Source organism: Denticeps clupeoides, chromosome 4 (assembly GCF_900700375.1).
Source record: "Denticeps clupeoides chromosome 4, fDenClu1.1, whole genome shotgun sequence".
NCBI classification, from domain to species: domain Eukaryota; kingdom Metazoa; phylum Chordata; class Actinopteri; order Clupeiformes; family Denticipitidae; genus Denticeps; species Denticeps clupeoides.
In genome coordinates, this window is record NC_041710.1 from 12,228,282 (window position 1) to 12,242,960 (window position 14,679).

General features: G+C 42.6%; 1 protein-coding gene across 12 annotated transcripts in view; it reads left to right on the plus strand.

The window, feature by feature from the left end:
• The first annotated feature begins 6,843 nt into the window (after window positions 1–6,843).
• The window catches only part of LOC114788011 (receptor-type tyrosine-protein phosphatase mu), a 166,949-nt gene continuing 159,113 nt past the window's right edge, over window positions 6,844–14,679 (plus strand). For all 12 annotated transcript variants that reach the window (XM_028976076.1, XM_028976079.1, XM_028976080.1 and 9 more), the window contains exon 1: window positions 6,844–7,168. In XM_028976076.1, the coding sequence (XP_028831909.1) occupies window positions 7,096–7,168 (73 nt within the window). In that variant the 5' untranslated portion in view covers window positions 6,844–7,095. The remainder of the gene's footprint in view (window positions 7,169–14,679) is intronic.

Below are 14,679 nucleotides of genomic sequence, written 5' to 3' on the forward strand. Positions count from 1 at the left end.
ACCCCCTACATGGCCAGTTCCGCAACCACGGAATCTCTATTTCAGTCACTCATAATCTTGAAGCTTAGTTTTGCTGGGTTCTCGTCTGAAGCTATGCGCTTGACTCCTGTCCACTTGACCTTGCCTGCCACTGCCATGGAGAAAGTGGGGGAGGGGTGAAGGTATGTGTGTGTTTTCAGATATATATTTAAGTTTGTGTGTGCGTGGGTGTGTGCGTGTGTACCTCCACTACCCCTTACAAACCAGGTCATGGGGATCAGAAATGAACTACGAGGATGGAAACTGTGAGCTGGAGGGCTTACTCTAGATCCTGGGAGAATGAAAACATTTTCTAAATTGCATTTGCATTGTGCTCATCCCATAAGACAGGCCAAGAGTTGTGATGTTATTTCATAAATAAAAACACAAATAATGTTCTAGCAATGAATTAAGACTCTTTCTATATTTTTTTTATTTTATATATAGATATATAATATGTTTTGCAGTTTATCACTAAAATTCATTTTCAGTCATACTCAATTTAACTAATTATAACTAATATTATGCTGCATTTGAACACTATCATAAATCCTGTTTGTTAACCTAATATACATTTTCTGTAATCACAATATCTATAGTTTGTTGTATCACTGTTTTAATACTAAATTAATTAATAGCAAAGGTCTTGATATTAACTGATTTTGTACACAAGTTAATAACTGGAATAAAACTTCATTGGATGAACATTGAACCCGTGCAGCATGTGTCTAAATTTTCAGGTGTTTTGAAGAATAGGTTAGAGGCCAAAGCGTCAATTCTAGACGGCGGGCTCAGAAATTCTTCCAGTGCGACTTAATGCTTTTAAATGATGAGCTCTGCTGCAGCCATACAAAAGTAAACATGACATTTGATATTCTTTTCTCACACACAAAACTGCTCATTTAAAATAGCTTCTAAAGCCTCTAAGTTATGGTTAATAATGGACAATCTTTGAGATGGAAAGGGTGAGTGTACTCAAGGGTTGTTACTCAATAGATTCAGCAGGAGACACCAGAAGACATTTGAGCTTTATGTGCTTAGTATTCAAAACCATGGATGGAAATGTATTTTCTGGAGATGTTGGCATATCGCTTATTTAATTGATTCTAATTTCAATTTTAATTTGATTACAGCCTGACAAACATGACCTACATGTTTATGTTAAAAACTGTTCTTTGATATGCAATAAAACTCTTTTTCAGATGTGTACAACATCATATAATCAAACTCTACAGCTTCACTCATTATATTGGCAATTGAATACTTGAGCACAGTTTATTTCATCAAGATGCTAAGTAGGTAATGAATAAACTGTCTCCTGTGGGTTTACAATAACCTATCACTTCACTGCAGGGTGTTGATGAAAGATTAATTATTACTTAATTAGCTGCCAACAGGGAGTTAAGTACTTAGGAATAAAAAAAAAATTTTTGAGAAATGTCATGGGATATTTATTTAAACTTAATATTTCAAATTCTACTTTTTTCATTAACTTCACCTAAATTATTTACTTGGAATATTGGAAGAGAAGCATTCCATTAGATCTCTTTCAGAGGAGCAGTCCTGTGTTCAAGAATGAGGTGACCTTGATGTCCTATTAAAACCATGGTCGATTCAATATCCTTTCATTCATACCTTTACCAGTTTTTCACACAAAAAACGCTGGATGTACAGCCTCGCATGCACCAGAAGCTCACAATTAAAAACAAAACAAAGCAAAAAACAAATTATGGATGGGAAAGACACTGGAGTTGGGCCATCAGAATTTAAATGACAGACACAATAGCGACCTCTATTGACAATACGAGGTCTCGTTGCTCTTCAGTAAATTGCAGCTTCAGGAAGGACACACACAAACATACACAGGTACATGCATGCTGTTACACCATTCTGTATGTCTCCTTCATTTGACACAAGCGAGTGGTGCACAGCACAAAAGTTCCACCCTGGGGGTCAATGCCATGCATTAATTAGATATCACCCCAAAAACAGACACCCGTGCCTTGTTTGCTGCGGCAATCAGATGATGATGCTAAGACCTTTGATGCTAAGTCTCTCGCTTACTGTCTCTTTCTCACACACTCAGGACGTAGGGCAAAGAAAGCTAATTAAAAGGATTCCTTTCAAGTGCACAATCAACTTAATGTATGGCGCGCTCAGCCGAAAAGAGGAGCGGAGGATGTGTATGTAACTTGGACACAAGGTGAATCTTAAATGCGCTCATTGCCACCACCCAACTACCCCACCCCCCAACCAACCCCCTCCTTGTTTTGCCCCCCCTCTTTCTCAATGAAATTGAGCTTTTGTTTTCCCATCAAGCCTCTCACCATAGCCTACAATCGTTGAAATCTCTGTAAAAATTACACCCAGGGGCAATACTTCTACAGGAAAAGCAGAAAACTTTGTGAATTATGTCATTATAGACATAATCTTATTCATATAGCCTGTTGTACAATTTTTGGGTAATGAGGGGAATAGAATATAAACAGGAATATTGCACATCCCAAATGCAGTCACTGTGAGAAATGTCTGAATGAAATCCTTCATAAAAATAAGCCCTTTAGCATATATTAATGGGGTTAGTCAAGACAGCAAATGCCACTAAGGTGCCAAAATGAAATTTTGTAATTAAACACAGACCATTTGGATTGGACAAGGAACACTTAAGTATATACATTTAACTGCAATTCTTTTTTAAGATATCAATAGAATAATGGTCTGATATAATTTCACCTCTGTAGTGCTCTGTACTGAGAAAACAATATTGGCCCCTTGCAAAGAACTCAGGTTGGTTTTGGACCATTTCTCTTTTGGTTTCTCTTCCTTTCATTATCTCATACTCCCCATTACTTCCTAATATTCCATCACCCAATTCCTTGTTTTCCTACTCACCTGATTTGCAGCATGTTGCAGTGAGAGTTTTTGTTGCTGGTCCATTGGGTATGCTCATAATTAGTCAAATTTTGGGTTGTGTTTTACTGCTTTTAGCGCACCAGGGGATGATATGTGCTTGGCACTTTTGATGTCTTGCGCACATTACGTTAAATGTTTCAGCTTACATACTTATAACATTATAATAACATAAATAATTTATTTTACAATGACGAGTTCCTAAATCAGGTGGATATTCAGTTTAAATGCATCATTATTCAGTGTGAAAACAGGTTTTAAGACCAGACACCCACAACGTTCCTGCTGTTTCGTGTCTTTTATGACTGGCAGTTTAGTTTGCACCACATCCGGAGCCAAACGCACCACCTGCTTTTAACCCCCCCACACTGCATGCCCATTGTTGGAAATCAATCAATTACATATATTACATTTACATCTAAATAAAGGACTAACATTTAATGTTTACTTGAGGCAGAAACATTGAATTTTTAATAAGCTAGTGGGAATGCTATACAGCAGCAATTGTCTAATTCTTCTGTTGAAAATGTCACATTCACTTTTTAAAATTTGCTGGGATTTAAAGAGGTTTGGAAAAATCTGAACTGAAAAGATAAAATACATTCATTTATCCCACATAAGGAAAAAATACACACATTAAATGGCAAAAAAAAAAATTGAATGAGGTTCATTGAAGCTTTTGTTCAAAAAAGAATAAAATTCCAGGGATTCAGTTCAGTTAATTTCATTTTATTTTCTGCATCATTGTCATCTCAAAAAGGATAAAAACAAGCACATATTCTGGGCCCTTAGAGAAAGCCTGGGGGGACAGTAACTCCCCAGTCTCTTGATGATGGGAAGACACAGTGAGCACAACCAGGCTCAGGGGTTGAACTGATCTGCCTCTGGCTGCCACCTCGCAGTTCAATCATTGCTGCCAACTGGGAGTCCTTAAGTCGTTCAGGTAGCAAAGCAAGCTGTAGCAACAACACGTGGGTGCCACAATAAAGATCCTGCAGTTAAATCAAGTTTCAAGCAGATTAATATATAATATATTGAGACATGTGATTGAATTAAAGAAACCCTGCAGAGAATTATGAATGCCAAAATATTCTGCCCCATATGGGGAAATAGTCTACTCCTGTGTTTTCATAAACTCACTTTTAATTTGGTCAAAATGTGGCCTGCTGTTCTTACTGTGTTAGAAATTTGATTAAACATCTTCAGGCATTCCTTTTAATTCTTGCTGCATCATTTGGAGAAAAGCATAAATCCATGAAGTGAACTCACATTCATATTGCATAGGCATAATCTACACAGGCAATCTATATGTTTGGTGTTAACATTGTGTATCCTCAAGTGGCTACTATAGAAATACATGTGTTGATCTCGTTTTGTAACAGCATAGGATAATAAATGTGCAGCATATGCATTATAAAGTTATAACTACCTCTCAGTCAATGATTTACTCTTAAACAATTGGTGCTGACATGTCCTCAACTCTTCCTGAAACCACAACTCTTCCTCCCACTGGCTTGTCCAGTGTCCATTTTACACCCAGATATATTCTTTGGTATGCTGGATTATGTACTTGTGTTCCATCTCCTGTATAACTTCTGCTCATGTGTGAGATTTTTCTATCTCAAAATGATGTGTTAAGTAATGGCAAATACAATTAGTTTAATAACTCAGTACCCCCCACATGCCCCTTGTCACGTTCCTGTCTAGGGGTCAGGAAACGCAACAACAAACGAGGGGAATATGTGCAGTGGGAAGACACAGATACCAAACCCAAGTGAAATATTGTGCTTTTATTTACAGTGAGCAGTGAACAACGAACCAAACCAAAAGTGCTATATACAACAACTACACAATTCACAGGAGGACAACACACCATGAAAGGAGAGACAAAACAACTACACAACAAAGCCACAACTAACCACACTAATCACTAACACAACAACAACTGTTATCCAACTCTAACACAATCTAAAACTCCAACTCTAAAATCCAAAACTCTCCTCGCTTCCTCCTCCTCCGGCTACACAACAATGAGCCCTGAATGGTGGCTGGAATGGTCCTTATGTAGTTCTCTGTCCTGTGCGTTTATTGGCTGCCAGTTGACAAGGGAATTGGTGGGTGGAGCTGTAATCCAAATCTCATCCCCCCCAGCAGACAGCCTAAAAGAGAACACGCTCAAAACAGAGCACCACAAGCCATTCTACGGCCTAAAGGACGTAACACCCTTCTTTAAATCTTTTGTGACGTAGCTGTTTGAAAATTAGGTAAATGTTCATTCCACCTCGTCATTGCCAAGACAGGGAAGAGTCTAGATGAATGCTTTGCTAGTACCCTGGGAGATGGTGATATCAGTCAAACAGTGCTGGAGTTAGGGTTAGTGTTAGTGTACATTGTACTGTGATGAAATACTTTTTATCACTGTATGTGTGTGCATGTGAATATCGGATCTGGCAGAAAGAATGGATCAGGTACTGTATGTCCACAGAGCAGATCAAGCACATGGTTTGCAAGTTAATTTAACGTGGTGTGTGGCCTGTCATTTTCAGTTATCTTAAATAAATAAAGTTGCATGCTGTTAAGCAACTCTGTATCTGCGTCTGGTGTTCTACTGCACTTGATCGAGTCCTAGTTTACTGCAGCTGCCTATTGAATGTGACTGGCCCTAATTCTTACATCTGGTAGTGCACACACAGCGCTACGATATAATAACTTTACTATTGTTTCGGTAAGTTAAATAAAAATTAAGATATTTTGACTGTCTAATTTATTTCATACCACATTACACAAAACTATCAACATAGTGTCCAAGCCTAGTGTCCATTACAACTACAACCTAAAAAAAGTTTATTAGCTTTATTAAACATGTAAAACTATTTATGTGTCACGTGAAGAGGACAAGACAGGAAGAAGAGAGCTTGTGTAGACGAGGATGAAAACCCCCCAATGTGGCATGCCGAAGAGTCTCTATCAGCAGATTTGCACGACTGAGAGACGCCGGCTGATAAACGCCGGCCCCTGAGTGGAAGTGGCGCATCGTCAAAAGTCGGTGATGAGGGCAGGATCCAAGATGAAGCAGCTCGGAACCCAGGACCGTTCTTGGGGCTGGTAAACGGCATCTTATGTCTGGGGCGCGTCGCCCTCTTCTCACATTTATGTAAGTTAGCGCTTTGTATTTGTTAACTAGAATAACCTAGTCGGGGAGGCAGATGAAAATGGCCTGGCCAGCACTCTCTGCTTTTGTGGTTATGCTGCTTGGCAGGTGTTATAGCCCAGGACAGAGTGGGAGAACCACCGATGATGCTAATGTGATCCGGCTTTTATAGTGATAAACTGTTAGGGGCCGGCTCATGCGAAATGGGGGAAGGTGACCTGCCAATGCGTTCCATATTTTTTGGGGCCCCGTAATCAGGAGGTTGCCGGTTCGAATCCCAATCCGCCAAGGTGCCACTGAGGTGCCACTGAGCAAAGCACCGTCATCACACACTGCTCCCCGGGCGCCTGTCATGGCTGCCCACTGCTCACTCAGGGCGATTGGTTAAATGAAGAGGACAAATTTGACTGTGTGCACCGTGTGCCGTGCTGCTGTGTATCACATGTGACAATCACTTTCACTTTAATCACCCCCCTTCCCAAGGTGTGCAGGTTTAACTCAGCAATTCAAAGCAAAAAAAAAAAAGTTCAAAGCAAAAAAAACGCATAAGGTGAATTCAAACGTTAATCGTAACCTGGATAACCAAAAGCGACTTTTGCTAATTAGCATGTTCCCCGGAACCTCCAAACTCTTGTGAGGACGAGCGAGGGAGAGGGAGCGGGAGGGGGGGAGAGAGAGAGAGAGAGAGAGAGAGCGAGAGGGAGAGAGAGAGAGAGAGAGAGAGAGAGAGAGAGAGAGAGAGAGAGAGATGGGGGGGTGGGGGGTCCGCCTCGCGCGAGAGGAAACGGGCGCGCGCTCCCGGTCTCCCCGTGACTAATGACTTCAAGCTCCTCCTGGAAGCGCCAAGTCTGAGCGGAGCCGCAAGTCCTCGCACAGTCCAGTGTGCAGAAGGTGAGGAGGAGGAGGAGGAGGAGGAGACCAGGACGCCAGACGGAGACCCTCGCAGGCGCCCGGTGAGAGGAAGAGTTGCCCATGTTCCCCCCGCTGCCGGGGTGAAGCTCAGCGCCGCCTCAGACATGGATAAAGTTATAACCTGCTTCATCACCGCCGTCAGCTTGCTGCTTTCCGCCAGGGGACAGGCGTATAAAGGTAAGCCGTTCCGCGCCCGAGTTGGACCCGAACGTGTTCGTCGCCACGCGTGTCCCGAAGCCCACGGGCACTTTCCGCCGTGGTTCCGAGGTTCGCTGACAAACTTGCGCCCCCATCACATCTCTCCGGGTCAGTTTCCACTCGGGGTCTCCGTCCCCGTCTGTCGGAAATTACGCGGTTGAGTTCGAACCGAATGATTAGTATTTCAGAAAAGTGTCCTGTCCTCAGTGCGACTGAAACCGGTACGTCACTTTTATAAACGCGCTAGTAAAAGTCTAAAGCGCCACACTCCTTTTACATTTACGGCATTTACCAGACGCCCTTATCCAGAGCGACTTACAATCAGTAGTTACAGGGACAGTCCCCCACTGGAGACACTCAGGGTTAAGTGTCTTGCTCAGGGACACAATGGCAGTAAGTGGGATTTGAACCCGGGTCTTCTGGTTCATAGGCGAGTGTGTTAGCCACTAGGCTACCACCACCCCACCTTCACAGCAGCGTCCTGTATGACCAGCCCGTGCGCGCTGTAACTTTTAACGCCTTTTTGTCGTCCCGGTGGAACGATGTGGAGAAATTCGGTCTACAGGTGTAGCAAATACCAGCCCCCCAGTCCCGGGAGGTGCCCGCGGCGGCGTCAGATGGCTCAGTCCGGCGCTTAAAAGGGGTCATTTTTTTTGCCGCCTGCGCGATGGATTTTCCCTCAGAGGGACATTATCTACATGCTAATCGACGGCCGCGTCCGTGGCAAATGCGCAGCCCGGGGAGCTCTGGCGACCCCCAGGTCAGTTTTGACCTCCAGTTTCTGCTTATTCCTGTTTCCCATTTTAAACCCGATAACCGAAAGTGTTCGACGTGTATGATTTATTTACGAATAGTTCATTTGTATATCCATCGTGCACACGCGACAGTACTTCTGTAAGTTTCGGCCCGGACGCAGGTGTCCGTCCGCGCTGCACGGAACGAGCGGCGGTTCCGCGGCGGGCCTGCAGGGGGCAGCAGGCCTCGCTGATTCCTGCGGGATCCCGGCCTCGCAGCACAGCGGCGCTCAGATGAGTCAAAAAGTCCGAATGTGCAAAGCGCGTTTGTAGACACAAAGCGGAGTGTGTCTTGTCCATTAGATTAACGTGGCATAAGTCAATTTATTGTGATGATTTGTGTTAATTTTGAATATTCCGTCGCAGGCATCGGTGAGGTATTACTCCGCCTGTCTCATAAAAAAGAACATTTTCATATTAGGCTGAACAATACTTGCACAAGGACCCTCAAGCATTTGGATCTTTTCTTCGCATTTTCAGCTCTGTGTGATTATATGTAGTTTAGATCAAAGTGCAACAAAGTGTCCACATTGACGACGAGAGCCAGACAATCTCACAACAAGACGCAAACAGGATGTTTGTCCGCATGGGAGTGGCTGCGGTTTGGTCTGGAGTCTGTGTTGTGTCCAGAGTGCCAGTCTGTGGGCCAGGCTGGCGGAGTTAACTAAGCGAGATTTATTACCCCGCGGCTCTCCGGCACGCCGCTCGATCAGCATTGAGAAGCCCCCAAAGTGCTAATTGCATGGCTGCGTGCACGTGAAGATATAAACCAGGTGCGGAACATCCTGGACTGTGCCGGGCTGAACTCTGCGCTCCCATTCTGACTGCAGAACCTCATGTGTGAGCTTGCTCTTGTGCATTGCTGTACATATGTTCTGCATCCCCCATGGTGCACTAAAGCTGCGGGCCACCAAAAGAAAAATAAATGTGCAAGTGATTCTTGGATTTTAAAAAGCATCTGTTTCAGATGCTGTGAAAATGGATTAAAATGGCCGTTAATGCACAAAAAAAACTGCTGCTTGATGTGATGCTGCTGAATCCCTCAGTCGGTCAGTTGAGTCTGAACAGCTTGTGCTAAGGTGTGTGTGGCAGGTGTTGTGAGTGTGTTGGAGCGTGTGTTTCAGAGCAAGCCGGGGTCATTTCTGTTGATGAAGAGCCAGAGAGTTAAGATCACAGACTGTTCTATTCGGCCTGCCTGTCTCTCTTTCTCTTGTTCGACACACCTTTTAAGCCAGTTAACAATAACAGTCAATACTGCAGAAATTATTATTTTTAGCTATACGTTGATTTGGTTGCCTCAGTGTAGTTTTGAAGAAAACAACAAAGTATGTGTGGTACATTTCTAATGTGTGTGCCAGATGGTTATTACAATTGCACATCATTTGAAGGAAATGCCTTAGCCGTGGCTATTAAAGTGATAGTCACGTCTGAACAGGATCCTGATAACCGCTGGAACAGTTATACCAAGTGACAAAACGCACGGTCTGTTTCCGTAGATAAACCTTTTTTTCGTCAGTGCCTTGAAGTCTAAATAGTTTTAATGCAAGCTTTTTCCACCGTCTCTTCAGTTCTCCACTAATAAAACATTTTTTTTTCTGTCAGCAATGTGATAATAGGGCCTGCTTAGCAGAGTACACTGAAGGGTGTCCCGTCCTTTGTTTGAGTCAGTGGAGAATGAAATTAAATATCCCTGCGTAGTTTTTCGGATGCCTCAAACAACAGCAACAGCAGAAAAAAGCCTTAAATAAATAACATCTCCTCCTTTGTGATTGATGACAGTTCAAATTGGAGAGTGAAGTGACGTCCGAATGTGCATCTGTTCTCTTGCCAGAAACCACATGCAAATATATGACTTTAAAATATCCAATGGAATTCTCCCAGGCAACAGCTTGCATCTATTTACTTTCCCCATTTTCAGCTCAATAGTCAGAATATGCATTCTTGTTGTCTAACCAGCAATCTGTGTACATTTACTTCACATGGGACTTTTTTCCACATCGTGGCATTCAATGCTGTTTGAAAATGGTAACACAATTTTTTCACAACAACACACTTATATATTAGCCTTGAAAGCATTTATATGTCGCAATTGAGACATACTGTTTGTGATTTTTGTGTATGTTCAAGAAATAAATGTTGTTGTTATATCCACCATATTATGAAAACAATCTAAATAAAAGACAGTTATTATGGAGATTCTTTCTGGTTATAATAAACCATATTCATGGAACTGGGGTACGAGTAATACTGTCAACCTTAAGGCTTTATTGTTGAGAAAAAAACGCTGAAGTGTAGTGTTTATTGAGGGGTAAGAACCATTTGGGTGTAAATGACATTTTGCCAACTGGAGAGCACAATGTTTACATTTTAAAAGTTGTCACAAGCCCCTTTTTGGCACCAAAAGGCTTTTTGGCTTTTGCATCTGTGTGTTCAGGGTTAACTATTCTTCTTATTAAACATTAATTATTAAACATTTGTTTATTCATACCTGATCAAAAGCTTTCATGTGAAATGCATATTTCCAAAATGTCAGTTGGGCCCATATGGTTCTCGCCCATCCATCAATGGCATACAAAAACACTTCTTTTTTGCTCAGCTTTTGCCTGGTATTGAACAGGCTAACAAAGCATTAACATATTTTATATGTATCGACCTTTGAAAGTCCATGAAATCTTTCAGCGCCGTCTTTTACAGCTATGGAGGGGCTGCTGCTAATTCTGCGAGAACATGGTGTTTGTTTGGCCCGGCAGGAACACAGAGAATGTCTGCTACTCTGAGGATGCAGGATTTCAGCAAGTCGTCAATATTTGGCTCAGCATCTGAAGCCTGGGGGTCCACGGCGCTTTTGAGGCTGCCGTCGATCACATCGCGCTGTCTGAAATCGGCCTAACACGCTGCCTGCCACAACATGAAGGCCTTCGCCAGGCAGTTAGCGGCTCAATCAGAGCTAATTGTGCGGATGTGAAAATGAGGCCACACTTGAAGGTTTGACTTTGAGCAAGACTGCCACTGCAGCAGCTGTGCTGTAATGCGTATCTGTATAATGCAACTTGTCTCTCATCAGCAGTTGACACTTGGTGTTAATTGCTTATCTGTGTGACACGGGTCTGTGACACAGGCATTAATGCCACCATGGGTAGTATGGGCCCTGCCATTGAGACATGCTGTGGAGTGGTGGACTTCATAGCAAGATAGTGACTATCCCCTTACTGAAATGGGCATTTGGGACCCATTTTAGCCTCTGTAATGGAGGTGTACTGTCCTGCACTCGCCATAGAGAGTGTGGTGCAGTTTAGGCCTTGTGATTGAGATAGTTATTATTGCCACCATTATATTCCATTTAATTCATATTGATTTTCATTAGGGCTGCGCAGTATAAATGGCATGCCAGTGGGAGAGATTTTGATTATACTGGCCTACCACACAAATATACGCTCCTCACAAAAATGACAAAGATGCATCACCTGCGGGAAACCACGCCTACTTGCAGCACGAGGCAGTAGTTTTGGACGAGAGCACAGAGCGCACGGCAGGGTTTCCACGGATCCTTACAAAGTCCTAAATGCGAGATTCCAAAAATAAGGCCTGAAATATCATTAAAAATGACTATTAATCCATAAATGTGGATTTTAATGATCTTGAAACCTCAGGCCCAATTAATAAAATTAAACAAGCATTCAATCTGTATGTACCACTCGCTCGATCGGTTCCACGCATGCGCATGAGCAAAGGTTAGGGTTAGGTTAAGGAGTAGGGTTAGTTTAAAATCTAAAATCTCCTGGAGGGACTGCATGATGAAATTTTAATTTTTTTAAATATATTATCAGTTGCATCTTACAAATACCTGGCATGTCAGTGGTCTTATGGATGTGACAGAAAGTCAGTAGAATTGCCAAGATATTGTTTTATCTGATATACGGTTGATGTATCTATATATGCTATATGTTGATGTATCTGTAAAACGTTTATTATACAGCTTCCTGCTGCAGTGCTGTTGCTATGGACAGCCGTTACCCTTTCAAAAACAGTTACATTTAAAATTTTATATACACACACAAACACACACACATATGTATATATAAATTATCAAATTATATACTGCAGTATATACCGTCTATGGTTAAATTTATATTACAATATGAATTTTATGCCATATCGCACAGTACATTTTACACATGTACACATTTCATAGTGCATTTTCATAGGACTTTTTAGCTATTGTAACATCAAGGAGGATTTCAGCAACGATTTACAGAAATAAATAGAAACAAACAAGAAAAGACAAGAGGAGGACTGTCACAACCACAGTCTGATGGGGGAAGGAAGCGTAGAGACGGGAAATCTTGGTGAAATGGATTTATTAAGGAAAGAAACGTCACGAGAGCCAAAACAAATGAAACAAACCAAAACAGGCGAAACAAACCTGTAGGTATGTGGCAAAAGGCCAGAAACATAAACTAGCACTCAGGTAAGGTTCACATGTTCACTTTAATGCAGCAACGTCAGTCTGCTGCCAAACAGATCCTTTAACATGGCTTTAACCATGGACGCATAATCAGCGCTGCCTGTCCATGATTAGAGCCCTGCTGTCAGACTGAGTGGTGCAGGCTGTGGCCCCAGCTGCACCGAGCCATGAGAAGGAGAGAAGTAAGCACACAGGCCTATTTTTTTAAGGTCAGTATGTCTGACACCCAAAATATGAAATTTAATAATGTTTTCATAAACTAAATTTTAAATGACAGGAGCCAACGGGGATGATTAAAATCCCTCACACATGCTACTTATCTGAAAATGTCTACTCCCCTCCTGTACATCAATACATCTCTCACGCCCACAAGCTGACGGGAGAAGGAAGTGCAGAGGCGGGACATACTGGGAAACAAGATTTGTTAACAAACAAAATCAAACTAATGCGAGGGCCGAAAAACTGTGGAAAAAGGGGGAGAACAGAAACACACATGGCACATGTGCAGCCATAGCTGGAGAATGTAGAGAGATCTGTGAGGCTGTGGCTGGAGAGGCGAGGTCGCTTGTAGTAGTGTGAGCAGTAGGAGGAGATGCTCTGGAGCTGTACAGCATGTTCTGTGAGGTGGGAGCAGGCAGGTTCGGTGTCGTCAGAAGAAGGTAGGTACCAGATTGGGGAGTCAGTCCAAAGGGGCACGCAGGCGATTAGATGGCAACATGGGATTCAGGCAGGCAAAGGGGTAATCCACAAAATGAGGTTGGGGTCACAGAAACAGGGTCGCTGGTGAAAGCAATCTGATGACAGGGAGGGAAAGAATTAAATGAAATGACCCTAAATTACAGCTCAGCATTGTAAATTTCTTGGTGAAATGAATCTACAAAAAGTATTATATATAAATTAAATTTTAGTCAAATGTTTTCGGCTGCATTGCTCAGCCCTAGTCCTGACTGAATATAGGCCCAGTGACTGAGGTGTGCTATGGTGACGTAGGTCCTGTGGTGGAGGTGACTTTCAGATAGAAAGAGCAGAGGCTCTGTGGCAGAGGTGTAGTGAGGAGACAGACAGTGAGCCAGCCCGTGGGGATACATGGGTAATTTGCTCTGAGATGTGACTCTATGGCTGAGAGGTGATGCTGGACAAACACAGACACTCTAATTATACACACATCTCCTTGAAATTCATAAAAACTAATGAATTTCACACAGATACCGCCACTGGCTAATGAAGAGAGAGAGAAGGGGGTGAGAGGCAAGAGCGTCAAGAGTGGAAGACAAGAGCAAGAGCAACAAAGATAGAAAAAAATAAACAGGCTCAAGGAAGTGGAGTGGAGGGAGATGGGGCAACACTGGAGTCATTTACATTGTGATCGCATCACCATTTCAAAAAAGAAAAAAAATAAGAGAATCTTGAGAGCAACAGAAGAGAAAACAACTTGTTATTCAGAGAGCCATGTTTACGTAAGTTTGCATTCATGGTAGGTGGCGGCGAGAGTCCAAAAGCTCTGGAAAAAATATTACTAATTAATGCTCCGAGGGTCTCCATTGCCTCTAATGATGAGCGGGAGGGGTGAGGGGAGGAGGGTATGGGGAAAAATCAGCCTGTTATTTAAATCCGAGTCGAGCGCTGGTCTTCAAGTGAGCCCCTTGACCTGCGCCTTCTGAGGACGAGCTCTCAGCTCATTGCATATCTTCACGCCGCAATGATGAGGCATCTTGGGGTCATTGGGGGTGCAATCAAATTGATTTCTACGTGCCTGTTTTCTCACTGATTACGCATCAAGCCGCCGACACGCACTTTGCTCATTGTAGACGGAGGTGCTGAAACTGTCAATTTAAATGAGGGAAGGGCCAGAGTCATTTGGAGCAAAGCAATAGGTCTTAATTTTCCCTTGCACGCATGCTAATAAACTAGCACGTTAGCTGACTGACTTCAAAATGCTGTGATTAATTTAATTTAATTTATGATTAAAAAAGAAATATTTTACGATCGAATTTCTATGCCAGAAATGTGCAAAACTAAAGCAGTATTTTTTAAATGTTGATAGGAAGAATTACAGCCTCCTCCATCCAGAAATACTGTTGTGATACCACGGTCCCCAACCCGGTGTGCTGGGGACCCTGTAAATGTTAGGCCCCATCCACAGGAGAATGTTTTTCTCTAAAAGGTCAAATTTATGACTGCTTTTGCCCTGCATCCACATAAAACAGGTTCCACTCTCTGTCCCATACTAC